Source organism: Dunckerocampus dactyliophorus, chromosome 1 (genome assembly GCF_027744805.1).
Source record: "Dunckerocampus dactyliophorus isolate RoL2022-P2 chromosome 1, RoL_Ddac_1.1, whole genome shotgun sequence".
Classification (NCBI taxonomy): Eukaryota; Metazoa; Chordata; class Actinopteri; order Syngnathiformes; family Syngnathidae; genus Dunckerocampus; species Dunckerocampus dactyliophorus.
Genome location: NC_072819.1, coordinates 26,977,313 through 27,005,264, shown reverse-complemented (window position 1 = coordinate 27,005,264; position 27,952 = coordinate 26,977,313). Strand labels below are relative to the sequence as shown.

The 27,952-nt window shown below is 39.4% G+C and overlaps 1 protein-coding gene across 3 annotated transcripts in view; it reads left to right on the top strand.

The window, feature by feature from the left end:
• Positions 1-1,638: 1,638 nt before the first annotated feature.
• Positions 1,639-27,952, top strand: part of LOC129180210 (TOX high mobility group box family member 2-like) — a 130,719-nt gene continuing 104,405 nt past the window's right edge. The window contains exon 1 of one of the 3 annotated variants that reach the window (XM_054774447.1): positions 1,639-2,232. In XM_054774447.1, the coding sequence (XP_054630422.1) occupies positions 2,128-2,232 (105 nt within the window). In that variant the 5' untranslated portion in view covers positions 1,639-2,127. The remainder of the gene's footprint in view (positions 2,233-27,952) is intronic. The other 2 variants (XM_054774457.1, XM_054774436.1) reach the window with 2 other exon arrangements.

Here is a 27,952-nt window from a genome sequence, read left to right as displayed (position 1 = left end):
GACTAGCGACTTTTTCTGAGAAATAGAAGCAGCCCCTCAAAGCTGCGGCACTTGTTTTTTTTTTGAATGCCAATCTTCACTAAAGAAACAACTGTTACCTGGTTGATGACTTTTTTAAATGTATGTTTTATTGTGTGGTGTTTTGTTGATGTTGTGTTGTTTGATTGTAAATAGTTAGAAATTTGCATGCGGAGATTTGACCTTGTCTATTGAGACGGGTCTTTGTTTTTGTATTTTATAATATATTATAATATTTTTTGTAGCTGTTCATTGAGGATTTAAATAAATCAGTTTAAATAGCATACTTCAATATTGAATAAAGCAAAATTTGTTCTTGACCAAAAATCACTCCACACTCTTTACCGTTCTTTGGTATTATCATATCTAACTTATTGTGTGGAGATATGGGGTAATAACTATAAAAGCAATCTTCACTCACTCACTGTACTGCAAAAAAGATTGGTAAGGATAATTCATAATAGAGAACATACAAACTCTTTATTTTTAAAATCACAGATATTAAAATTTGCTGATTTAGTAAATTTTCAAACTGCTAAAATAATGCATAAAGTTAACAATAACTTGTTACCCAAAAACGTCATACAGGATTTCTCTATAAGAGACGAGAAATATGATTTTAGAGGAAAATTTAACTTAAGACACTAATATGCGAGAACAACGCTGAAAAACCACAGCATTTCAGTATGGAAGTGGAATTAAATTATGGAATGGATTGAGCAAGGAACTCAAACAATGCACCAAACAAAAAACAATACAAGAAGTTGATGTTTGCTAAATATAAGGCAGAAGAGTCTTGATTATTATATTTATTGTTCTTTCATGCTTGTTTTTATTTTTTATTATTTATTTATTATTACACAATGATTATTATACGGAATAATATTACATGGAATACAGGAAGTGAATAATATGTGCTGCACAAGATGTGGAATGGATGGGGGGTAGGATTAAATAAGCTTTGCTTCTTCCTACTCCTTTTGGACATGTGGAACTGTGAAATGATTCATGAGATTTATTCCATTGGAACCTTCATGCATGTTCAAATAAAATTAAACCAAACCAAACCAAACCAATAGTAAACATTGAATCGCATGTATTTTTGACATTTAGTAATTCATTTGACACAATACACATCATTTTGTCATAAATTAAGACAAACAAATCTGGGGAGCCACTTGGGAGTCGAAAGAGCCGTCTCTTTTTAGTGAGCCAAAAGAAGTAACTAACTGCAGTTACAAGCACAGTGAAGGTAGTCGTGGACCAAACCATTTCATGTAGCTACTGTATATGGGGGGATGGTCAGGCAAAATGGAAGATTACTTTTGGTCAATTTAGATAATCAGCTGTTACTACCAAATACAATAGATTGTTTTATTAATTTTCTGACAATATATATTTTTTTTACATCACAATCAGACAGCAAAATTATTTCACCTATTTACTGGACCACTGTCAGTCAGGGGCCCTTGGGATTGTACTTACTTTTACCCCCTTTGGCGCCCCTGACTATATTGTGGCAGCAGCACATACTATATACACACGCTACACACACTATAAACTACATTTGCGGCAAATCAGGAGTGCGCAGTTGCAGAAAGGAGCACACGGTTGCCAAGGCAGCCAAGCAATTTCCCCTCCCCTTTTTTTCTTTCTCTTTTCCTATTTCCCATGTACTATCGGCAGAGGTCGCATGGCAGAGAGGGAAGTCCGACCACTTCTGTGAACTGGAACCAGTGCGAGAATATGTGCACGTCCATAACAAAGCCTGTGTGCGCGCACAGAGAGAGAGAAGGGAGGCTGTGACATTTGATGGTGGAGAGAGCAAAGAAGAAGTGGTATTAAGTTGGAGCGTTTGACTTGATTTGTTCTGGAATACCGGGATATAGTTTTGGCAGCACATGTGCATCCATGACTGATTGTGTTTGGAGTGAGAGGCTATTTGAGGACCACTGAGCATCAGCACTGCACTTAAAAGTGCACCGAGAACAACTTATTTTCTCCCATTTTGTGTGTCTCTCTTTCTCCATCTGCTTCGTTGCTTTTAAAGAGACAACTGTGAGTCCACGCTGGAATTGATTTGATGCGTTCAGGCTCGCTCAACCTGAGATGGACGTGAGATTTTACCCTGCACCCCCGGCCAATGTGGGTTCATGCTCCCTACCTGCTGATCCAAGTTGCTTGAGCTCGCTGGACTATTACCACTCCAACAAGGTAAATGACACTTGAACAAATAACACGCTTTGTTGATGTGAACGCGCCATGCATTCATGCCACATGTTTTTAAATTTTGCTTTACGCGCCGTTTCATTCGCGCCCACTTGCTCAAAACGCGCTTGCAAAAACTGAAAAGTGTCTGCAAGGAACGTCTTCTTCTTTTTTTACAACTCCGGAGTGCTAACATTATAACATTTATTACATTATGCATTTGACAGTTGAGTGTAACTTTCCCTTCCAAATGTTCCCTATAATGTTCCATTATGATCTGTCATTTAGTGTCCCACCCACCCTGGTGTGAAACAACACAGGCTGTATAGAATCCATAGTGGGCTCCAGCTTGATGTGATATGCCCTCTCCTCTCCGGTTATGACCAGGAGTTGCCAAATAAATGGACGTGTGCTAGTCATGTACGCATAATTACTTTGTAACAGGATAGTGCACAGTTTGACTGCTACATCAGTCCCTCTCTTGTTTTGACACCTCAAGGATTTTGTCCTGAGACAATTTTGCAAAAGTGTGTATGTTACATTTAAAAACGGCAAATTTAAATACAAGAAATAACAGCCACTGTGAAAAAAGACTAGTTGGCATGTCAGAACATTGGGTTGAGCTATTATAATACACAGAAAGTTCACCATAACAGTGCATACATGTACCTTAGAACCTCAAAGGCCACAACATTAGGCACACCTGCACCATCTAATGAGATCTAATACAAGATCAGTATTAAAAATGCTGCCGTTTACGAAGATAGCAATGCTCAATTTTACTAGTGGGAGTATCATACTGAGAGGTGTTTCTCATATTTTGTACCCTCATGTTGCTTAATAAGGGGACCAAAATATTACAAACAGCTCTGATTGACTGCTTACAGCATCAATCAAAATTGAGAATTGTCTTTCAGATTGTGCAGGTGTACCTATTGAAGTGTCTCACGCAAATACCATCCAAACGGTGCATATAAAAAGATAGTTTTGCATTATGTTGTCACTCACCCCGGCTCCAATACCACACATCACTTGGGTCGTGTGTACTGATCAACTGTACACCCTTTCCTCTCCTAAAGACAACGTTGACTTTTCGCACAGAGGGGAATGATACATGACACGATTAGGAACTGTATGACTTTCACTGTGTGGGCAATGGAAAGTAACTGAACGGAACATTCCAGTAATCAACTGAACAGAGAGAAAGGTGGTGGTAAAGATCAGGCATATAATCAGTCACAGATGAGATAGAGTGTTTGGAATACTGTACTGTGAAATCACTCGACTGTCAGCTTCTTCTTTTTGTGGGTCAAATGAATTAGGATCATCCTGCATGTTGGATAATCCCAAGAATATGTTCAGTGCATGAATCCTGGAAACAAAGCCTCTGGAACGGAGTGACACTACTCGGACATTGTTGAAGCACCAGGATAAGACCACAAGTGTGGGTGTCATAGTAACACTTAATAATAATAAGACTATTCAACTAGTCTGTCCTTTGGCTTCTTTGTCCTAACAGTGCAGTTCAAGCTCCTTATCTACCCCGGTCCCCTATGGATGGCTGTTTTGTAAGCTACTCTTTGAATATTCCTGTGACTTTAATGGGCTTTTACAGATGGTTTAATATTGATATTGAGTCAAGTTTTGTGAGCATACTAAGCTTCAGCTTTGCATCTCTCTTGTACATGCACACATAAGGAACAAGCCTAATTGGATTTCAGCTTTACAGTGTGTTTATTTGCAAACCTGCTCTGTGCTGGGAATGCTGTACGGATGCGACCACAAGCCCACTTTTGAGTAATTAGCAAGTTTATGTGACAGCAAACACGTGTGCCGCCGCCGCTGCCATGCTTTTAGACTCCGTCCCATTGCTCATTTTGGCGCAGCAGCTGCTTTCATTCATAATCATTTGCATGCATGCTGTTACTGTAGATTGCCAGTGCCTCCCCCCCCCCCCATCCTCATTCAGTGGAGGCATTTAGAGAAAGAAAGAGTACTAATCACTTCTCAGTTCAAAATTTGGATCAGCATGAAATTGTGCACTTTAAGACAGGTCCACCTCCTCCATCCCAAAACATCTAGAGATAGGTCTGCATGCTGCTGATGTGCCTATAGCCAGATTTGAACCAAAATGTATGGTTTCATCCTCAGTACATACCCCACCCCTCTACAAAATTTTATGTAAATCAACATGCACATAATGAAAACACATAATGACAACATTGTATTCATGATGTATTGCAATTGAGTGCAGTGGAAAAAAAAGCATAAAATGAACAGTGGAGGCTACCTCAAGTGCAGAATGAGATGATTCAGAACGATCCATAAATAACTCTGAAGATTTCTACTTCACTACTTTTCAGTGCTCACTTCATTTTCACTATGCATTCATGTCTTTTATCTCTATGGCGCTCTCTTGCACCGCCAGGGAGAATTTATACAGAATAATAGCTCCACAGCAGCTTTGAGCTCTGATAATGTGAAACTGTGTCATTTGTTAATGCTGTCTGCTGCCTCACGGGCTGCATTGCTTACATGTATTACTCATGTGATGCGCTCAAAAAAGGCCAGATGCATGTTTTTCCCCTGTAACTGTGCAGGGGCTATTTGTTTGTCAGGCTCCCTCTGGCTTGCTTAGGGAGAAGTGAACACCTTGTCTGCTCCTTTATTTGTATACCTTAATCAAACTGTGGTGACTGCTGCTGCCACTCGAGTAAGGCACTGCATACCGTACCAGAGAGAAGGCCCAGTGTTTATACACTGAAGCCCCACCCAGCTCATATATCCTCCCCAACAACTGATATCTGCCTTGATAGGACATGACTGAAGAGCTGAAGCTTTGTTGCCTGGTGGTCCTCTCTGCTTCTGATAAGCTGGGGAATGATGCGCTCCATTTGAATGCCTTATCTCGCTCCTGTTATTTATTACACCGCTACCTTGTCTGTGTGTGCGTGTGCACAGGGTAAAGGTTTGATTACTTTCACTTTACATATTCCATCTATGCTCATCATGCTCAAGTTAATACACAGGGACATACAGAACTGTGCAAGTCACCATTAGATGTGTTGTAAGCAGTGCTATAATGATCATAAATAACTTGAACTCCTAACTGGAGCTTTGTTTGTCAGTCTGTAGGTTAGTTAGCAGACTACTTCCTGGTTCATGGAGGTAGTACCATTGTGACTCTTGGGGGACGTACGTTTCTATATTGATGCCACATGCACCTTTTCTCAGATGCTCAACAGAATTTACTGATTTCTTCCTTAGTATATGCACCACCCCCTGCAAATGTTTTTAAGCGTATTTATTGCATAACTCTGCTAATCCTGTAACTGATCCTGCCCTACTATTTACTGTCAAAATGACCAAGGACTTTTTTGAAGTACTGTATTTATTGCTCGTTTTGGTCCAGAATGCAAGGGCAACCACATAGCTACAACTAGAATGGCAGTTTGTAATCATACAGCCACCTCTCTCGAGGCCAGACAACCTAATGTGGTTTAGCACTAAACTGTACACATTCACAGATAACCACTTTCTGCATATGCCTCAATTATGTCATTAAGATTCATGGATTATTAACTCAGAAACTAGAGGTTTTCTCAGTGTAGTGTAGACCTTCGCCAAGGCCAAACAGTCTTAATTTGAATCACCAGAATTTCAAACCCTTATCCAGATTGTAATCAAAATTTGGGCTATACTGATGCTACTAGGGATGAGCATAATGATCATGCACTTAATTAAGTTCATTGTTAAAAATGCTGCCAATTGCATGGAATTCTGTTGATTAGTGACGTATTGATTTGGAACAAAGAACAACAAAAGGACGACAGCTATGAGAACTTAGTAAGCAGCAGTAAGACCTCCACTGTGGCAACATTACTCTGCTGCATTTCTCTGCTGAATATTGGATGGAAACAGGAGTTCAGAACATTCAAAAAGAGATTATCCAATACATTGCAACCCTATAAAGTGATTTGTTACTTTAGGCAGGTTGAAATCTGTCTAAAATAAAATACTATTGTCTATTTGTGTTAATTTCAAGGATGTCCGATAATATCAGCTGACCAATATTGTCTGAAAAATTAAATATCGGGTACATTTTGGTATTGTTTTTTTCCTGTTGATATAGATATAAGCACGCGAGTGACACCTCTTCAAACTGCTGCTCCACAGAGCAGCAAGCTTGCTAGCTCAGTATACAGTATATGTGGTCTGGAATAGTTTCACCTTCGGAATGTAAATACGCAATTTGCAATACCGTAAAGCGCTATTTATGCAAGTAAGGAGTAAGGCGTCTTCCTTCAACATTTCTAATCTACCGTAATGTCACACCTCAAGACGAATCACTCAGAGTCACATGCAACTCTGTGTAGCAAAATAATGATGAGAAGTGATATATATAACCCGTTTATAATTTCACTGATTGTATTAGTCCAGACTTTCATACTTTGCATACTTTGTTCTTTCCAGATTATATTGTTGCAGTTGTAGCAGGACATATTATAATAGATGAATGTTGATGATTCTTCTCCAACATGCAGATAAAATCACTGTGACTGGATATCCAGTGTTTCCTCACTACATCGCGGTTCACCTTTTGAGGACTCACTGTTTCGCGAATTTTCTAAAAGTGCAATTTTGCATGTTTTTTTTAAACAGCATATGACCACGCATTGTGTTCTGCGTCCTTGTGGTGTACAGTATTAGAGCGATCCATCGGTGCAGGCTAAATATAGAACCACAACAGTCCTGATTGGCTAAGGGAAAACCCACCGATTGTGTTCTGCGTACTGATTGGCTGTCGACCACTGTCAATGAATCTCCTGCATGCAACACTGTAGTGTTTGTATGATCGCTAGCTGTTTGCTCGAAGTTACACGGCTGTAGGGCACCATTACGGAATACTGTAAATGAATGTTAGGTTCATGGCAGATGAAAGATGTTGTAAAATACTACGCCAGGAGCAATATGTTTTAAGAAGGATAGAAAAACGCTACAGCGGAACAGCGCCAGGAAGAGGTATGGACAGGGGAGTGAAATACACATGAGTCACTTAATTTCTTGTGTCCAACCTAGTAGGTTGATCATTAAAATTCAAACTTAATTTGAACTTTAAGAGTGCTTAAACTATCGCGAAATGTGAGAAAACGTTAATGCCTGTCTGAGAAAAGTGTATGAAGTATATGCTGAGAGGTTTTACAGACTTAAAATAAATACAATTTCACAGATAAAGTTGGCCACTTCGCAGATTTCACTTATTGCGGGCTATTTTTGGAACCTATCCTCCGCGATAAACGAGGCAACACTGTACAGTCGTCCTTTGTTTATCGCGGTTAAGTGGTTCCAGACCCAACCGTGCTAAGTGAATTTCCGCTAAGTCAAATTCATTGTTAATAAACTGAATATTTTTGTAGTTAGAGCATAGAAAACCTGTTAATGATTTTGTAGATCCTTTTTATAACAATTATTAGAGCCTTGTAGACATGAAATAAACCCTTATAGTCATCTTTACATTTGTATTATTCTTTGTTTACACTACATTGTGCAACACTAATGCTCAGGCTACGGGATCACTGCAGGGACATAAGAGACCACCTCAGCTCGAGTTTACTAGTTAGCATCCACTTTATTTGATCTAAACTTAAGAAAGTGTTTCAAACGGAGGGGTGAAGAGAGACAAAGTAAGAAGCCAAAAACGTTCTACATGGAATGGAACTCTGTGTCAGAGATGCCATGGCTGACTCCATGCACTATTGTATCTATGGTACTGTAATGTCTCATCAATGCAACATTACTGACGCCTAGTGACCGGAATACTACATATGACTTGTCTTTCAATATATTTTTTACTAATAATAGACCATAGTCAACCACGAAACAGCAATCATTTATTAATTCATTCATTTTCGAAAAACCACAAGAGAGCGAGGGAGCAATGTTCGAACTGCAATGTAGCGAGGGACTTGTCCTTACTGTCTACAACAGTGATTCTTTACCATGCAGAGCTCACTCTAGGATAAATATGTTTTGCACCAATGAGCTGTGACGGCCGCTACCCTTACGTTTGTATATTCGGCTGCTTTCTAGGTACTGTACGTATTTGCACTTTCAGTCTCGATTTGCCACGGCAATCTGCGCATAGGTGGAGTGACAAGCTCTCAGCGAATCAGAGCTGCCATTCCTAGCAAGTGCTACATGGAGTTCACTTCATTTCAGTCAATGCCTCAAAACAAGTAGGAATTACCATCACTCCTGCTGTTGCTTCTGCACGTGCATCCCTTGCTGTCTGTCAATGCAAGCAGTATTTAAAAGGTACAGTTCAGATGTTGAATTTACCTGAAGTTTTTCAGCTACTCATCAAAGTCCCATTCATCGATTTGGTAAGATGTTTTTGTGAATATCCATCCATCCATCCATTTTCTATGGGCAAAGCCTTTTATAAACACATCATGTATGAGCGGAAAAACACCTCACATTAGCCTATGTATTATAACTTTCAGCCAAATGCAGCCAATTGTTTTTATTTTAAAATGCTCAACTATGGTATCAAATTCTATGCTAATGAGCAAAATGCACTACATGTATATATTTTCATTTGCCAGGCTTTTTTCATATATTGGCCGATATATCGGTTATCAGCCGATATATCATATATATATATATATGGTTTTTTAAGCCCCTGATATCGGTATTGGCATCGGCCCCAAAAATCCCATATTGGTCGGTCTCTAGTGCTCAGTTCCAACAAAGTACGCAGCTCAGCTCACACACACGTCTCTTCCTCGCTCGCTGCAAAAATACTTTCTCCTCATCCACCAATAAAATTCACAGCGAGGTGTGTTCACGAACATCACAATTCAGAAAATCAGTATTACAACACCAACAGGTTGTTACACTACGTAGTAGAATAACCACCATATTTCCACCAATCCATTAAAGAAAAAATAGCTACGTGTTACGTGCTATGCCGATAGATGGTCTTGCCTTGTCATTTCCACGGTGCACCGCATACATTATCTTTAAAATTAACACTTGCTTACATGGATACCAGGAACCATTGTGAACTTTTTATTTAATGGCTCGTTCGTGTTATAAGGCGTAGCCTATGGCTTGCTTTTTTCTTGGCCCATTGCACAATGTAGAAATAAAATTAAACAATAACATCAAATATGGGAAAAACAGAGTAAAAGGCACAATGTACAAAATAAGAGTACATTTAACAAGGCTTTAGGCTTGTTAAACTGTAAGTAGGTTAGACATACTGTAGTTATTGAATACAAATCAAATCAAAAGTAAAATTACCAATTCAGTGTTAATATCTGAATAGGCCCCGGACCCCTGTGTACTGGAAAAGTTGGGCCTAAGGTGAAAAAGGTTAAGAACCCCTGGTCTACAGGACAAAAATAGATATGATTGGATTTTATTTCTGCCCAGATTTGTCTCATTTTGATTCATTGACAAAACAGTTTTTGTCAACGTGCATTTATTTGTATTAGTTATTGTCTCGTTTTTGTCAGGAAAAAGGACGAGGTAACCTTGGAAAAGGTAACAAATAAACCAGTTGCATCACAATATTGCAGCAGTCTGTTGCGTGTTCACTGTTGTCGCTTTTAGCTAATGACAAACTCTGTGGCATGTGACAGTCAAGCTCAGAGAGAGAGAATGAAAGGATGAGTGAGAGTCAAATGGGTTGAAGTAACCAGTGGCTCGGTATGTGGACACAGTCTGTGTGTGCGTGTGTCTGTGTGTGTATGTGTCATGCTAACTCAGGGCCATTCAAGCATTTTGCTGACTCCGGAATCACAATCACAATTGCTTTCATAGTCCTGTGCAGAGGAAGGCCGTGCATACCACTGTGGAAAAGCTAGTAACACACACACAGCAAGTGGGGAGAGGGGGTTTAACACAAACAGACACTACATCATATTCCCCACACTCTGACACACAGAGGGGGGTTTTATTAGGGACTCTGACCAAATGAAATATTTATTGAAACCATTTCAATAAAACTAGAATTGGCTCTGACATGGTCACACAATCTGAGCTTTCCTTCTTCTCCTTAAAGGGATAGTTCGGATTTTTTGACATGAAGCTGTATGACATCCCCATCAGCAGTGTAGTACATCAACAGTAACTTTCCCAAACTTTGTCCAGTGAGCCGATTTGTGGTTGTTTTTTGCTGTGAGGAAAGTAGTTATGGGTAGTTGCTGGGGTCTCCCAAGTTAAGCGTTTCAAAAGAATATGCGTTCAAATAAGTGACGATTTTGCATCACAAAACCGTTGCCCACAAAAAGGCAGATGTCTCAATCGCTCAGCGTTATTTTCTCTACGTTCGTATCACTGCGCACTGCCGCTCATCTGCGCGCTTTTGTCTTGAGAGATCTGGCTTTGTATTGTTTCATCTGTGACTTTTTACAGATTTTTACCTAAACTTACCTTCCACCTCTGCCCAAGTGCCAACATTTCTACAAAGTTTTGTGGAAACTAACAAAATCTGTGTTTCATCATACTGAGAGCTGTTTACAATAGATTGACTTTCTCTAGTAGCAAAAAAAGGTAACCGAAATATTAGAAACAGCTCTCTGTGTGATGCATCGCAGTTATTTACCATTGCAAACTACAACCACAATAACAATACCTGATTAGTGAATACCACTACATCCCCTTCACATGTGTTGCCATAATGAAGCCCAGTCACCCCTTTCTCTCTCTCTGCTGTAGTACATTTACATTAGCCAGCCAGAGCCATCCCACGGGGCAGTGCTATAGCATTCTTATTCCCAACTCAAGAAGACAGAAGAAAATAGTGGCAGCACCTGCTCAAGAATGGTCCCTTAGGTGTTTAGTTAAATGTTGATTATGCTCGTTAATAGCTGCACACGATCTGACATAACGACATGTGACAGAGTGTTAAAGCTGATGTGTAAATAATGAAGCGTCTCTGTTGGGAAGATTTTGTTTTGGGGGGAAGATTTTTTTTTTATGTAAATGAAATGACTGTCGTACATAACTGTAGACCTTTTAAACAACTGTAATCACAATTAATACGTATTTATATAATAATATGAATATGTAATACAATATTGAATATGAGATGATTGGTTTGGATGTATAAATATCTGCACCTTGAATTTATGATGAACCGACATGTTTGATGGAAAAGTACCATCTGATACAGTACTTGGTCATATTTGGTCCTTGCCAGATGTGCTTTATAGTCATTGTCACACCATGCATATACCTGAAGGGTTACATTAGTAGGGGTGAATCTCTAGTACTGTATGAAGGATGACTGTATATGTTGGACAGTGTGTTGTGCATGTATGCATAGATGCATGCATGGAAGAAGCAGGAATCTGGACAAACATTCTCGCTTGTCTCAGCTTCCTGAGGTATGGCTTGTGCAAACATAGTGGGCCCTGCTATAAGCTCCTTGCCAAGGTTGCAAGGCCCTCCTGTGGTAATGGAATATCCTTTCCAAATATTATCAGCCCAATGTCAGCCCCATGTTTGCAGTACAGCTTGATGGCACCCACATGCAAGTTGAATTTATAGTCTCTTCAGCAGAGACGTATGTGATTATTTTGGGAGGGTACGATAAAATAAACCATCAAAATACTTTCAGGTAGGTTTCTAAGTCCATGTGAGCTCTTATTGCTCATCTGTCAAGACTACTTCTTTATCATGTCTGACATATTTAGCTGGCAGATACGGTATGATTGCCTGGACAAGGTTGGAATTGTTGAAGACGCCGCAGGAGCCCACTAAACTATCGAGGGAGTCCAGCTGTGGCTCCTTTTTGGGGAGATAATGATGACCTCCATGATTGTTTACAAGGGTCTGCAAGAAGTGTTCGAGAAAGTCTGCTACATGGAAGTTGTAATACCATGGAATCAGCTCTCACACTGTTATTATATGTGCTTTAAAGTATGGGAGTTGGCTGCAACACAATTATGGTAAGAAAAAGGAACTTCACTGAGGTTGTTAAAAAGAAGTTGAGAGGGCAGAGGGCAAAGTGAGAAAAAGAGGCCTGTTTTTTTGGTGCTGTCAAACTATAAAGTCTGCACATGGCCATGAGCCATGCCGATGACATGAGTGATGACCTTTCAAAGAAAAGACAAACAGACAAATGAAAAGTAGCGTTCTGGAAATGATGACATAAGGTTAATAGAGTAGTGTTATCGAGGACTCTTTTAGGTTTGTCAAACAGCCTAAGAGCCCATTGCAAGTGTTAACGGACAGGAAAGGGTAACATGAGAAGATCTTTTTATAGTTTTGTTAATAACACAGTAGACAGGAAAAAAAAATGCCTAAAGCAGCACTTACTGGCACAACCCACGAGAACCAAGGAAGCATATGCTTGTATGTGTGCATATTTATGTCTATGTGTGTTTGTGTTGCTGTAATTGCTTGTACATGTCTGTGTGTGTGTGTTTGTGCTCATATGTATGTATGCAACTGCTTCCCAAAATAGCATCAATGTTGAATATACTGTATTAGATGTGAAAGAAGAGAAAAGGGCCACTGTCTGGGCGCAAAGAACGAGCTTTGCAGATGCATGCTCACAGCCATGCTAATGTTTATGACAGACAGCGAGCCCTAGTAAGTCATACGTATTTTATATTTACTAAAGAGTAGAGATTCACTTTAAAATAAATTAAAACAAATTGTTTTTACAGCTTACTTTCCCTCTGTCCTGCCGACTCTCCTTGCCCGTTCTCAGCTATGTGGGACAACTGAGCCTTCCAGTATGCACCAAGTTACCGTGGAAACAGTGAGCATGTTGTTTAATTCGGCTTTTGTGCCCCATGAATTCTGCCTAGCAACAAGTGCCACTGCAAATGTATCACATGACCAGGAAAAAGAATAAAAGATCCATATTGCTGCCTGCTAGTTTGCAATAAAATTTCGAGTTGTGAGTTATAAAAGACATCTAAAACACCACTGAATTGACAGAAAATAGCTGTTCATTTTTGTTTTTGATTTTGTATCCATGCTGCAACACTTTCACAATGTTTGCCCTGGATAGCTTTCCTGTATGAGAAAGTACAATAAACTTTTATGGAATTTAATTTCTGGAGCTTTTACACAAGCCAAAAACCACACTGTCAGAAACGGCACCTTTTTTCTCAGTGTTGTCGTACTAAGAATACCGGTGTTCTTTCACGAGTGTTACAGTTAGAATAACACATTTGTATGCAAAGGTGCTGTCAGCAACAAATGTTTATGTCACAGCAGTGAAAAGCAAGTGAAACTGAGAGACGATCATGTTTTATTAAGCCTGATAATACTGCCTAATCTGTGGTTTGGGTTACACAGTGCCTTTGTGGGTAATTAGAGATCATGGCATTTGCCTGGCCTGCTGAAAAGTGCACTCCACCCTAATCCCCCTCCTCTATCTGCCTTTCTCCCTGTACCTCCCTGCTTTTTTCCTCTCGTTCGTTCTGTCACTCATGCAAGCTCCTCCTCCTGCTTCCCTGTGAGCAGGCTTCCTGTCAGCAAAAACACACACATACTGTAAACAAATATAATTCAGGTAGCTCCCCATTAGAAAGCGCATACCCTAAGACGTGCTTTTGTGCTCAGAATTATATAAGAGAAAGTTGATTGCAGCACTGTGGTTTGGAGATGAATGACTTAAGTCCCCTTGGCAAGTGCCCCAGGTTTACTATGACATAAACACTGGCACTTGATACAAGGCACATGCAGCCTTGGTCTTCATGTAGTCCTGACCTCAGCCTACTGATTTTAGACCTAAATGTTGTCCATCCATTCATACAACATCCCACAAACACACAAGCTAAACATACAATTATGTACCATTTCACTAATGGTGTTTGCCCTATTTAGCTGCCTTACAAAAACAATATCAGCTCTCAGTATCATGCAATGCAGTTGTACACCACTGCAAACTACAACCACAATTGTGACATATTGTTAAATGAATGCCCCCAAAATTGAAAATGATTATCTCTGTAAAGCAGGAATTTTTGGCACTCTTGTATTGGAGCTCACATTGTGTAAGTATATCTAATGAATTGGCCTGTGTGTGCATGTTTCCCTTTGGCAAAGACACAACAGCATCCATTTCTTTGGTTGTCCAATCTGAATTAGACATAAAACATAAACATCACTATGTAGTCACAGTTTAAAGATGGAGGGTCAGTAAAAAAAAAAAAAAAAATGAAAGCAACCAGCTATGCTGCAGCATCACATTATCCACTTACTAAATGTTTAATGGCTCTTGTGGACTCACATTTGGCTGCACCCCTGCTAACTGTGTATGTAACACTATTACTAGCGTTATTCATGACAACCTTATCACATGGGCCCCATCCGACTGTTCACACTAAACTTTATTAATCTCCTGAATTCCTCCATCACCGTGGGATGACATCTGGTAAAGTATCATGATATTAACTACAAAGGGGAGGTATAGAACGCTAGCTTTTACACCACTTGGAAAAGCACTGAAGGTATTTGGATAAAACTGTGTCAAAATGCAAAGTGTATTTGTATAGTATAGAGTAGGGCTGGGCAATTTTGGCAAAAATCATGATCACAATTAATTGAACCTCCAACTTTGATTTCGTACGATTATCCCACTCTCAACTATTTATTCTGTTAATATTTGTATAATTTTGAAACAAGTGAAATCAATATGCACCGATGAACAATTTAGGGTTATTTATTGGACCAATGGAACAGAAAACACAACTAGAATGAAAATCTTTTGTGGAAAAAAAATCACATTTGATTATCAGTTTATTGGGCATTAATCAGTTGTCTCTCTTCTTTTGTGCCATGCACTGTTCATATTTGGTAACGCGACTGTGCTCCAAGTGTTGAAAAAGGTTGGTTACCTTTGGATACAGAAACTATTTTTCTGTCACTTCACTACTTTTTGGTTGACGTCATCCCCTTCGAATCTAAAGTGTGTCCAAACAACTGACACGGAATTCCCTTTGGGAACAAGCTACTGACTTTGTACTGTTGACTCCATAGACTTTATGAATGTGCCGCGGTTTGATTCTTCCTTCACGTTTTTGTGTAGTGTCGCAGCCAGACTGGATGTGATAGCGTCACGTGTTAACTTCTTCTGTTGGTGTTCTGGCAGCCTTGATGCATGCAGAGAAAAAACCCCGAAATAACCGACATGGCAGTTTTACATCAATTAGAAGCTCTACATGTCGGTTTGGGTTATTTTTAAATTAATGGCCCAGCCCTCGTATAGAGTATAAGGTTAATATTACCTGAGAAGCATGGTTCTAGAAGCTGAAGTTGCCAGTAACAAGCAGTGGCTGCGCTAGCATACTTTGCATGCATTGCAAATACCGTTTAGAATACTGCAGGTGGTTTAGCATTTGGACTTGTAATGCAAAACCAAAGCAAGAAAAACACAGTGTAGCTATTAGATGCATTAAATGAGGGGGAGGTTTACATCAAATGTACCTTTCCTTCTCCTTTTTGATTGGTTCTTATTTGCCACATTAGTTGTAAAAACTATATTTTACAACCAAATGTAAACTGTAGGTGTAGGTCATACTGAGCCTATTTTTATATGATGTTTTACTGTATTTTGAAAAATGTTTTGTAATTATGAGAACAACTCAACCTAGACTAATTTTAAGTTATTGTTGTGCAGCAACATTTTCTTTCCTGTTACCTACAATTGATAAAGCTTTGATTCAAATCCACACATCATTGTGGACCAGTACATGAGATGCTAGAACTGCATGAGGAAGCTAACAGAAAAATAATAATCCCAAGTTGCCCAATTACAGCAGCAAATTTTCAACCCTGCAGGACCCCTCCCTACACACACACACACACACACACAAACACACATGGACCATATAGCTTCAAGGCATTTCATTTGCGCTCCTACAATGACAACATCACAATATAATAGGACATGGTGTCATGTGACACCAGCAACGTGGAACACGAAATCGCTTTTTGTGCCTTGAAAAACTAGTGAGTCGTTACATAAACTAGTGTTGGTTCAATTACTGGAAAAAATGTGCCTTGTGTTTTTGAAATGAAAAGATGAGTTACTTATTTGTCTTCTGTCAGGATTTTTGATGACATACCTTGAGCTTTTTTTCTCCATGAAAGTCTGATAAGACTTAGATCGGCGGTGGGCAACTTGTGGCTCCAGAGCTGCATGCAGGTCTTCAGCCTCCTTGTGGCGGAGAGTTTGAAATATCTGAATGCTTCCACACTGCGTTCTGACTGCTGATTGGATGAGCAAGGGAAAGAGGAGGGGTGCCAGTGTGTTCAGTGAAACACAAAAAAGACGTCTTGAGAGAGTTCTACCCCCGCCGTAAGCAATCCATAACCATGGATACTTCCCTAAAAGGAAAAATAGAAAATAGACAGCTTAATCCTGAATGGACCAGTGATGCTCTGATCGATCGGCCACCAATTAATATCACCAATCGATATCTGTGAAAAAGCATGTGATCGGCATATGGCGATAAATGCCTTTCAACGGCTATCACCTCGGGCTCCTACTATTGCAGCATGCAGCCTGTAGAGATCGTGTGGAACTTACGTGCTGTTTGTGAGAGTGATATACATTCTGCACCCTGCAAAACATGCCACGAAAAATATCTCACCGGGGTAGCACTTCAAAAGCTTTAATTTAATACAGCATTTGAAGAACAAACACTTGACAGAGTGGAACTCATTACCATCCGACATCCGAAATATTGCCTCACTCCCTATCTTCATATCCAGACTCAAAACTCATCTGTTCAAAATTGCACAGTCTCTCTGACTACTGTAGTTTATGTTGTTACCCTTTCTTTGTTCTATCTGTGTCATGTGCAGTGTCCTTGGGTTTTTAAAAAGGCGCTTACAAATTAAATGTATTATTATTAGTATGGTGTGATTTCGAGGCTCACGATGTGATCATCAGTCGAACAGCAGCTAATGTAGCCAACACTGGACAACACTCGGCCGTATGTGCATGACAGTCAGCAGTCTAAAGCAAAGAATTAGAAAAATAATTGGAAGCCCCGCTGCATGATACCTGGAAGTCCTGCAAGAACGCCATCAAACTATGTACTCTCACATCCAAACTGTACTTAAAGAAGGCGTCTCATCCTCTGTAAGTTTCACAAGCCAAATGTTCCCTTGAAAAAGTAAGTCAAATATGGTTTTGTCTAAATGAAGGTGATTTTATGGTTCCCTTTTTAATATCATATAGCCAATAGCAGGGGTGTAACCAGGAATTCTGGGCCCTTTTTTATGTTAAAGTTGGCTATGTCTTGTTTTAATTTTCCACAAACACGGTAACGACTCAAAAAAGCCTACATACAGTAGCTCAGTGTTTTTTCAAAGGCCTACACATGCACACTGCACTTCTGTTAGTTGAATTCTGTTGTTGTAACAGGTACAATTTAAAAACCATGACAACTTTTAAAAGTTCATAAGCTATGTCATGTTTTGCGAATCCAGACCATTTTTCTTCACTGGAATAGGAGGCAAAATGGCTCCTTCGATGCTAAAGGTTGGCGACCCCTCATTTAGATTAAGGTTTTTGAAGAGGCTGATCGCATTTAAAACTCATAAAAATGTTGTCAGTGTTAATTCAATGTGGGTGCAGACAACATCCTAACCTGATATTAGGGATCAGGTTTACAGTGTTGGAAGCTTGAAAGTGACATGTTGGAATGTAGGGGTGTCCTTATCCGCTATTAATATCAGATATTGGGCCAATATCAGTAAAAAAACGGATCCAGCTACATCTAAAATCTCCGATATAGGCACTCTGATACACTCAGTCAATTCCAGACTCCACCCCAGCACGTCTATCCATCAGTGGCCAGATAGAGCCAACGTGGTCACAACAGCAGCATGTGCTAACGTGTTAAGCATTGATAGGAGTGATGTCGCCCATATGTATTTTTCGTTAAAGTCCGAAAAAGACTGCACCTGAGTGCAACGCTTGTCATACACAAGTTTCCCGTGCTGGCACAGAACTGGAGACATTTATTACGACCAAACTCATCACGTATTTGAAGCAGTGTTACACAGGAAACTTCCACGGGCCAACAAGAAGTCATTAGCTATAAAAAAAACTGCCGCAGATGCTTGAAGAAGTAAATGGATCTGTTTTTGTAATACCTACTGTTACTGATTATTGTCCTCTGTTTGAGTATATACATTGAATATATATTGAAGACTACATTATCAATATTGGATCAGAAGTGAAAAAGTTGTATCGGGACACCCCTATTGGAAGGTGTCTTTTAGAAAATATATATACTGCACAAAAGCCCTGTTCTGAATCTGGACTCTCGATGTGACCTTTAGCTGGTTTGGCATCCTTTGGATTAGATTATCAGAAGGCTTGTCAAACACTAACAATGAATCAAATACATCAACATGGCTGCCAAATAGAGGTTGTTGTTATCTGGTTCCTGTTGTTAGCACTTCACAGTATGGGGTTCTGGGTTTTAAATCTGCAGAACCAGCTGGTTTACTTGGCCTGTTGTGTTTGCATGTTCATTTGTTTGCATAGTCTGTGTACTCCAGCTTCCTCCTACCATCAAAAAACCTGTATGGCAATGTTTGGAGAGACATGTGTGTCAGACTACAAAATGCTGTGGTAACTTTATATGAGCACAGATGTGAAACGGACAGCAGTTAGCACGAATAAAGTGGAAATACTGTATGTACTGTACCATAAATTCTGGTGTATAAGCCACACTGGTGTATAAACTGTTCCCACTAAATTTTGAGGAAAAAACTGATTTGTTCTGATATAAACCGCACCGGTATATAAGCCGCACATATCCACGTCATAAAATGGCATACTGTGGTGCGCACAAGTTTGTGAGGACCAGTCAGCTCTTTATTTGACAGGAGTCAATCTTGAGCTATGAAAAAACTCACGACGAGCTTGTCAAGCCATTTGAAATTGCAGGAGGTCATTACTCAGTATAACAGTCTGACTCACGGTTTCATCTTACGATCAACATTAAACTCATCACACATCAACTTAATGCTCAAACGTTATACCTCAGAAATATAGAAACATGTATCAGTATGAGTTTAATATGAACAAAAAACAACATTTTAAAGTATAGAGCATAGAAAACGGTGGATGGCGCGGCAATGCTGTTTCTGTCCACCAGAGGACCTGGACCCCAAAGCCCAGAGGGAAGCTGATGTCATTGCAGTGCCCCAATAAATGCGTTGCTCAGATGCAATGGCGTATGATAAAACTTTAAAATGGCGTTGTTTTTTTTTTAAATTTTAAACTCATATTGGGACATGTTGCTGTGTGATGAATTTAGTGTTGTTAGTAAACTGTTCTTTGAAATATGACACCATGAGTCAGATAATTATGTTGTTATACTGGTATATATAATGACCTCCTGCAATTTCCAGTGGGTTGACACGCATGTTGTGAGTGCACTAATAGATTGTGATTAGGGCTGCAGTTATCGAATATTTTTGTAATTGAGTATTCTACTGAAATTTGTTTCGATTAATAGAGTAATCGGGAAAAACATTTTTGGTTGGTTAAAGTGCACTAATAAATAAATAAAAGAAAATAAAACGTTTCAATAATAATGAACGACCAATTGGTTAAACTTTTTAGATAATCAACCGTTTTATTTCTTAAATTCACATGGTCCATAGGAACAAAGTGTATTTTCTTGGGTCTGATGGACCACATAATGGTGCTTTTGTTGTTATCCATCCCAGACTGTAACTATTTACTGGAAAAGGATATAAATAATAATTACTTTACTAAGACATTACGAAGAATAAATTACATATTATATTATGTTGATAGCTGTGCATGTATAAATCCTAAACATAGACAGGCTGACTAGAAACATTACAGTAGAGTACAGTAGAGTATTGTCTGCTAGAAATGAGCAGCTACTGATTAGTGAGCTAAAATGTTTGTATTTTTTATCACAGCTCTGTGTTTTTGCAGATGAAATAAACGCTGTTTGAAGTCATGTTACCATTGAAATAAACTGCCACACATTTGACAGTAGTCATAATTAAGAGAAAGGTAGCCCTCCACACGACTAACGTTACGTTAGTCAGGTACATTAACCTTAATCTCACTGATTTGCGCTGCATTAATTTAACTTTGTCTCGGATCTTGCGCTCCATTCGGGAGGAGATGATGCGACATAAGATGTGCTGTTGTGGTATGTAAGTGCCGCGTTACAACGTATACACGTCACGGTGTTGAACTTGCTGTTTAGTCACATTTTCTGTCTGTTTTTTTTTGCGACAAAATTGCAACTTTTCTTCTTTGTTTTCCTTCGTTCCTTTTTTTGTCTTGTCACCTTCTCTCGCCTGTTCAATCCTCCCGCGTCATCCGCCACCCCTTTGCGTGGGTGACGTGAGCGCGTTGGTAAGCGATTTCTCGAGGCAGAAAAAAATCCTCGATTATTTTTTGTAATCAACGTACTCGAATTATCCAAGGAATCGTTGCACTCCTACTGGTGATTGGCTCCTGCCAAAGAAAGAGCTATTAGTAGTATTTCTGAAGTAAAGGAGATGTCACAAGATTCGAATTTAGGCATAAATTAGCTGCACCGCTGTATAAGCAGCGATAGAAGGGTTCAAAGTAGCAGCTTATACACTGGAATTTACGGTAAACTGCATGTTAAGAACTTAAAGGTGTTTTCTGTCATAGTTACATATTGCAAGGGGGGCGCTAGCGTTCCAACGTTCTATACCCTGCCCTCTTCCCGCTCAGCCATGACGGCTAACTGTCGATAGCTTCTCTGAGACTGTGTGCACAGTATGTGTAAGCGTTATTTGGAGTCAAGGAGGGATAGCACCTTCAACAAAAATTGCGGCACCAGTTTGATTAAAACAACCATATTGAATGCAAATACGGATGAATTTCAACGTTGCACTGTGCATCTCTCAATCCCAGCACAAAGCCTACTATTTCCAAAGGCCACACCTCCTACATGCACTGTACATTTCTCCATCATACACGTTGTCCCAAAAAGGTTTACACACTACAAATGAAATGAAGCCTCGCTATTTATATATTTTAAAAAATGTACATTTGTTTTATTATTTGTGATGGATTCTACAATACATATGGTAACACTATTTCAAAGCATTATTCTTTCACCTTTGACCCATGTTGAGGCTCCCCCCCCTTTCTTCTCTCACCATATGCTCTCGTGTGGTACACTTTTCCAGATGATCCTGTAATTAAGTCATTTTGGAGCCTTGAGAAGCACTCTGTAGCGCGCTGAGCTGAGACCAATCTGCCACTAATTGTCTCTAGTTTTAATTTCTAATGGAATTAGGGCCAGAGGGAACACGGCTTAATGAGATGCACTTACTGTGAATGTGTGCGCTCTTTTATCTGTTTACTGTAACTGATTTGGCCTCAGTGGATAAGGAAACAAGAGTGAGTTGCAAGATGTTCCATATTGATGTTTTAAACTTGTTTCTGTTTATCTCACAAAGCACTCAGAGGATGCCTGCACGTCTCCAAACTGTAAATGTACCTCAATGAATGATGAATACGCCATCAAATGTCTCATCAGTGACTGTATAGTGACAGTAGAGTCAGGTAAAGAGTAAACAGAGGAACACCCTCTCCTACAAACTGCAAGACAATGGGGATCCAACCCAAAGCCTTTTGGCCTCGGTGTCCAAGCTAGTGCTCAGAAAGTGTGCTTGGCTGGAACTGGGAAGCTTGTTTACATAGCCTTGGGAGTGTTTGTGTCTTGATTTAGTGTCCAGACATTTCAACATCCAAATAAATCACCTTAGACTTGTAAACAGACAAGTAAACCTCTAAAAGAAGAGATGCACCAGCTGTGTTTTGATCCTATTTGGAAGTGTTAAACTGAGAACTTCTTTAGGTATTCTAGACTATACGTGTCAAAGAACGGTTAGCGTACACCTCGGTTAGTGAATGTTTGTGAATGTTTACGTTCTATGTCGAAACGTTCCGCAAACATGTTGGCTGCTATGCAGCGACAGGATCCACGAATGAACAGTATAATGACAATGCTCCAACAAACCAAGGAGCGCGAGGCAGAACTAAATACAAGCGTAACTCAAATTGGCAGCAGGTGCGATAGAAACGAGAAAAGCAAAGCAGAAAAAGACCATACTCAAAAAGACCATGGTAAAACAGGAAGTGCTACAAAATAAAGACTTCAAACACGAACTAAGGCATAAAAAGGGAACATAAATAAGCTGTCACGCAGGCAACAACGCAGATCATGACAACTACTGTATGTGTGAAATTTGTTCTATTTGATTTTCAGAGTGTCAGTGAATGCAACTTTCTGTTGTCTAGTGACAATGAGGAATGTCGTTCCCAGGACGAATGGATTGGAGACATGTTTGTGAGTTGGAGATATATATATGGTGTTAAAATTGCACTGCAGTTGATGTGTTCTGAATAACATTATTAAAGAGCGTCAGACTCTGTGGGGACGCTATTGTGGCTCCGTCTGCCATCATAACAGAGACATGTGACTTGACATGATGTGCATGTGTTAATGATGCTAAAAATTTTACCCTAATTAATGAAGTAAATTAGTTAACGCCGTTAACGTGCAATTTTTGACAGCCCTGCTTTTTACACTTCATGACGAGACATAATTTGATCCGTAACTATTAATGGCAGTTAACTTCTTTATACACTTTTAGGAGAGTTAAGAATATTATTTAAAACATTGCCTGTCCAGTTACTGTAATAATGACGATGATGAGGGAAAGTGCTTGACCCTGGAACAGATATCCATGATTTCAGACCAGCATTCTGGAACAACACCACCTTTTTACTGTGATTTTTCTCCTTGTGTAAGATTGCTCCTGTCATGATGAGGTGCAGTATTTTTACACTGCATTTCCTTCCATGAGCTGTGTTATGTTAATGGAAGCACACACACACATGCACACCCATGCACACACACACACAGTCCTCTAGAGGGTTTTACAAGCACCAAGAGCATAAAAAGCAAAAATCAGCCCCGAAGACAAATGAGTGTATGGATCTTTCAAACACTTTGGTGACTTCACTGTAATGTTTCTACCTTATCACTTCTGAGTGCAGTTTGCTTTTGCGACTGGCTCAAGGCCCTTCCTCTTATTGTTTCAATATGTCAGAGCATTGTTTGAATGAGGTCACCCATTACCGATCTGGCCCGCGGCCAGCTTGACTTCAGCTGATTTAATTGAATCTCCAACATGAGTCAAACTCAAACAAGCAGAGACTGCCTTGCCATGACAGTCTCATTACTCCACATTAAGAACTCATTTCACAATGCATTGTGACTCCAGCCATGACAAATGGTGAAAGGAGATGAAATCAAATAAGTGAGTACATTTTGGAAGACTTCTCTTGGAATTTATACTCAAGTACTACTACAGTATACTGTATGTGCATTATGGAAAAGCCAGAAGTCCATGTCTATATAAATGAATGTGAATGCCTTGTGGGTTAAAGTGTTCCCATGTTTGCCATCAACAGTAATGGTATTACTGCCACTGCCATTTTCTCTCTAAAATGGAATTTTTGTCAAAGTGTTATGAATTCAACCTGCCTTGTCACTCAAGCAGGAGACAGTGCCGAGAGAGGAAAAAAATGTGAATGGAAGCTTTCAGTGCACATTTTCGCTGTGAGCACACCGAATAATGATGCCTTTATCACGCCTACCACACAACAAACAAAGAGGCCTTTCTTGTCATATACGACAAGATGTAATATCAGGCCCTATAATGGCATACATTATGCATGTAACATTCATAGCATCTCTGCCGTACGCTAACAACATTTCGGTATTGCATCAACTCCAGCCTCAACTAGATTTCTCAATTTAGCATGCATTCTTTGAGAGCCACTGGCAACGCGGTCAGAGCCTACGGGTGAAAAAAAAAAAACGTATGGCTGGCTCGGTGTGCCCGGCCCCCCCGTCACCCCCCCCCCCCCTACAATAGGGAAGAAAATGTTGAGACTGCAAGGGCTGCGGAGTGGAGATATGGCAATGTTTGCTTTGGGCTAGGTATCGGGCACAAAAACAAACATGGCCGCCCCTTAATGAGCCTGTTTGCCTGCCAAAGGTAAAGACAGCTGTTGTCTGCAGTCACAATGGAACAGGCCTCAGTGCCACGGAGCACTTTTGTGTCCCCATAGTAACAAAACCCTTGTGTGTATTTAAGACGGAACTTATTAAGTCCTCTTTATGGAAAAATAGTGAGTCACATGTAAATCGTGTACAGGAAGAGTCAGAGATCTCTCTTGAACTGTCTGATGTCTGAAATCTGCTGAAAATGTCACATTGTGAACCATCAGTCAAGTTCCGGCATCAAACAATTAGCTCTGTTTTGATTTTGCTTTGGTTTTTGCAACACTTATTTCAGAAGACCGTCTGGCCTCCACAAAGAGTGTTAAGGGAAGAAAAACTACTCAAATTCAAAGCAGTAACGCTCTAGTGTTGTTGTTTTTGTTGTGTTCTTCTGTTATGATGCCACAATTAACACATTTAATTTTTTTATTGATTATCAGGAATATGCTATTACTCAATTTATAAACAGCAATAACATATATAGTTGCGATTCAGCCAAAATGTTTACACTAGTATTCACATATTTATTCTCAAAGTTTTTTAATTTACTTGTTTTATTTAATGACTCCACTTATTCTAACTTATTCATATTTACTTTTAAGAATGTATTCCTTTTTTTAATCATTTTTATTACATTTTAATTCTTATTTTGTCCTCATTTTTTAATTTTTCTAACTTTTCCTGAGCACTGTACAAGGCTGATCATGTTAGTATTTGAACTTCTCTTTGCTCACAGATATTTTTAACACCTTCCTTTTTTTTCACACATTGAACAAAATGCAAATGACAAAATGTAACCAAATGAAATATCGTAATTGTTGACATGTAATAGTTATAGTGTGAATTAATTATTAGTAAGAGACATGGAGAAGGGTGAGCATTAAATAAGCCCAGCTTCGTCCGACTCCTTTTCAGACATGTTGAATTGTGCAAATGTAACCACGCGATGTTATTTAATACAAATTGTTAAGCATGTGTGAAACACATGAACCATAGCATATCATATCATACCATTAACAGTGGTTAACTTAGTATTACACTTAGAACTTGCCTGTACAGTTACAGTGCTAATCATGGTGGCAACAGTTTGACCCTGGAACTGATCATTTCTATTTCCATTATTCCAAACTAGCATTCTTGAATTTTTCCTGCTTACATTTGTATCAATCACGTGTATCAATCACGTGTTGCTTGGCAGAGTTCAGAGTTCTTATGACTCATTAATGCCTGAGTCTGTTATAATTCATTGATACACCTTGATTTGACTAACTAATCACTGCTCTGTATTTCTATATTAAAACATCGCCATCTGCAGGATGAGGTGTATAGTGCAGCCTTTCATTAGATCTGACTGTGCAGAGTTTTGTTTACTGTTCAAAGCCTTCTTAACGTGTGTTAAGAAGTTGGCTTTCTGCGCTTGACAAAGCAGAACACTCATTATTTAACTGTTTGAAAAAAACTTCCCTAATACGTATACTTTTTACCATCTGTCCTATGGGAGCGCAATAATCTCTGTAAAACCTCCTCTGGTATAAGTGTCTCCTCATAAGGACACTAATGCACATGGATTTCAGCAAAGTGGTGTCCCCAGTGAGACAATTAGTACATTTCTCACTGTATTCGTCTAACTCAATCCGCACACGCCACACTAATTCTAGTCGAATGTAGGAATGAGATTGAGATGCATTTTATTGGAAGGGAAGCCCCATAGTAAAGCGCAAACATTAAATGTCCGACTGTCAACAGCATCAGTGTGGTCTCTGTTGAAACAACCTCCACCATCATCCTTACACTCTGCCCACCCTACCCCCACTGCTTTCCTGGCTTTGTTTACAGTACATTCTGAGCTATTGAATGGACACATTTTCCTATTGTTGTTGTAGCTTCTAATAGGAGAGATGTCACAGAAGCTTTGACATTGTTGGAATGAGCCCAGTATTCACGGGCAGACAGAAAAGTAAATAGTGGAAAAATATTAGATTAAAATGGAAGGTATAATTACATTTTATTTAAATCACTTTGTTATGTGTATGACTTTGGAATGAAAAGTTAATTACGTCAACGAAACTATGCAAATTGTAGTCTAGCATTTTACACTAAACCTTTTTTAAATATAACAACAACAATGTTACATATGTCGGTACTAATTCAATGAAATGTTAGTACCGTAAACAGGTGATAGTGTATCCTTTGAGTTTTGTGTATAATTATCATGTCACTTTTTGAGAGCCATCTGCGGTACATTATGGCTAACATTTGTAATGATATCATACCCACTTCCGGCATAATAAGATTAGCTACACTTGTACAATCGAATGAGATTCAGTATAAGTTGTATCTAAAACCCGGTATTAAATTAGCATTATGTTGTACAGTGAAACCTTGGTTAGCATACGCCCTAGTGAGCGTGTTTTTCAGTTTACTTGAAAAATGTAAGCAAAAATGTTGCCTCTATTCATGTACATTCCCTGGCTAGCGTACAATATGGTGGACATCTTCTCATGTTATTAATACACGGCGTGAGTCCAACTGTGTTTGTAACGTATTTTTACCAGACAACGTCCCTGTTAGAAGCGTATTAGCATGAAAACTGGAACCGGAAGTCATTATCCCCCAACTGCATCACTCGTCTATGACATCATCAGCGGTTGACTCTGTAGTTCTTTGCAAACTAACACAGATACGCCACAAGTCTCTGCTTTTCTTCTTGTACACGCCTGCTAAATGACCCACCATGGAGCCAAGGAAATTTGCAAGTGCCAGCATTTTGATAACGATGGTTAAAAACACTATTGAAGTCGTATGTATGAGAACATAAGTTCCATTCGTCATTTATAATGATTGTTGAATTATTCGTTTCTGCATGTAAAGCTATAATTATTCTCTGTAAAATGTATTTTTTGTTAATATTTTTTGGTGTGGGCTGCATGGTCGCCTAGTGGTTAGAATGTTGGCCACACAGTCAGGGGATCGGGAAGATCTGGGTTTGAATCGCCGTTTGGGCATCTCTGTGTGGAGTTTGCATGTTCTCTCCGTGCGGGGGTTTTCTCCGGGCACTATGGGTTTTTTCCCACATTCCAGAAATATGCATGTTAATTGGAGACTCTAAATTGTCCATAGGTATGAATGTGTGATTGTGATGGTTGTTTGTGTGAATGGTTGTTTGTCTATATGTGCCCTGCGATTGGCTGGCGACCAGTCCAGGTTGTACCCCGCCTCTAGCCCAAAGCGTGCTGTGATAGGCTGCAGCATACCGCTGCGACACTAGTGAGGACAAGCGACATAGAAATTTGATGGATGGGTGGATTGTTGCGTGTCGGGAACAGATTCATTGGATTTACATTATTTCCTGTGGGAAAAAATGCCACGACTTTCATACATTTCGGTTTTCGTCTGACCCTTTGGAGCAAATTAATACCTAAGACTGAGGAACCACTGTATATCTTTTTGTTGCTGTGTTTGTTTTTGTGGGTTAAGTGAAGATTGGACAATGATTTGATGCTTCCAACGTTTGTAAATTGCTTTTTTAGGTTTTTGAAGCTCGAGCACAGTCGTACACATGATGACTTCAGTACAACATTGTTGTTGTTTTTAATTTTTTGTGACGATATTCTCTACAAGTACATATT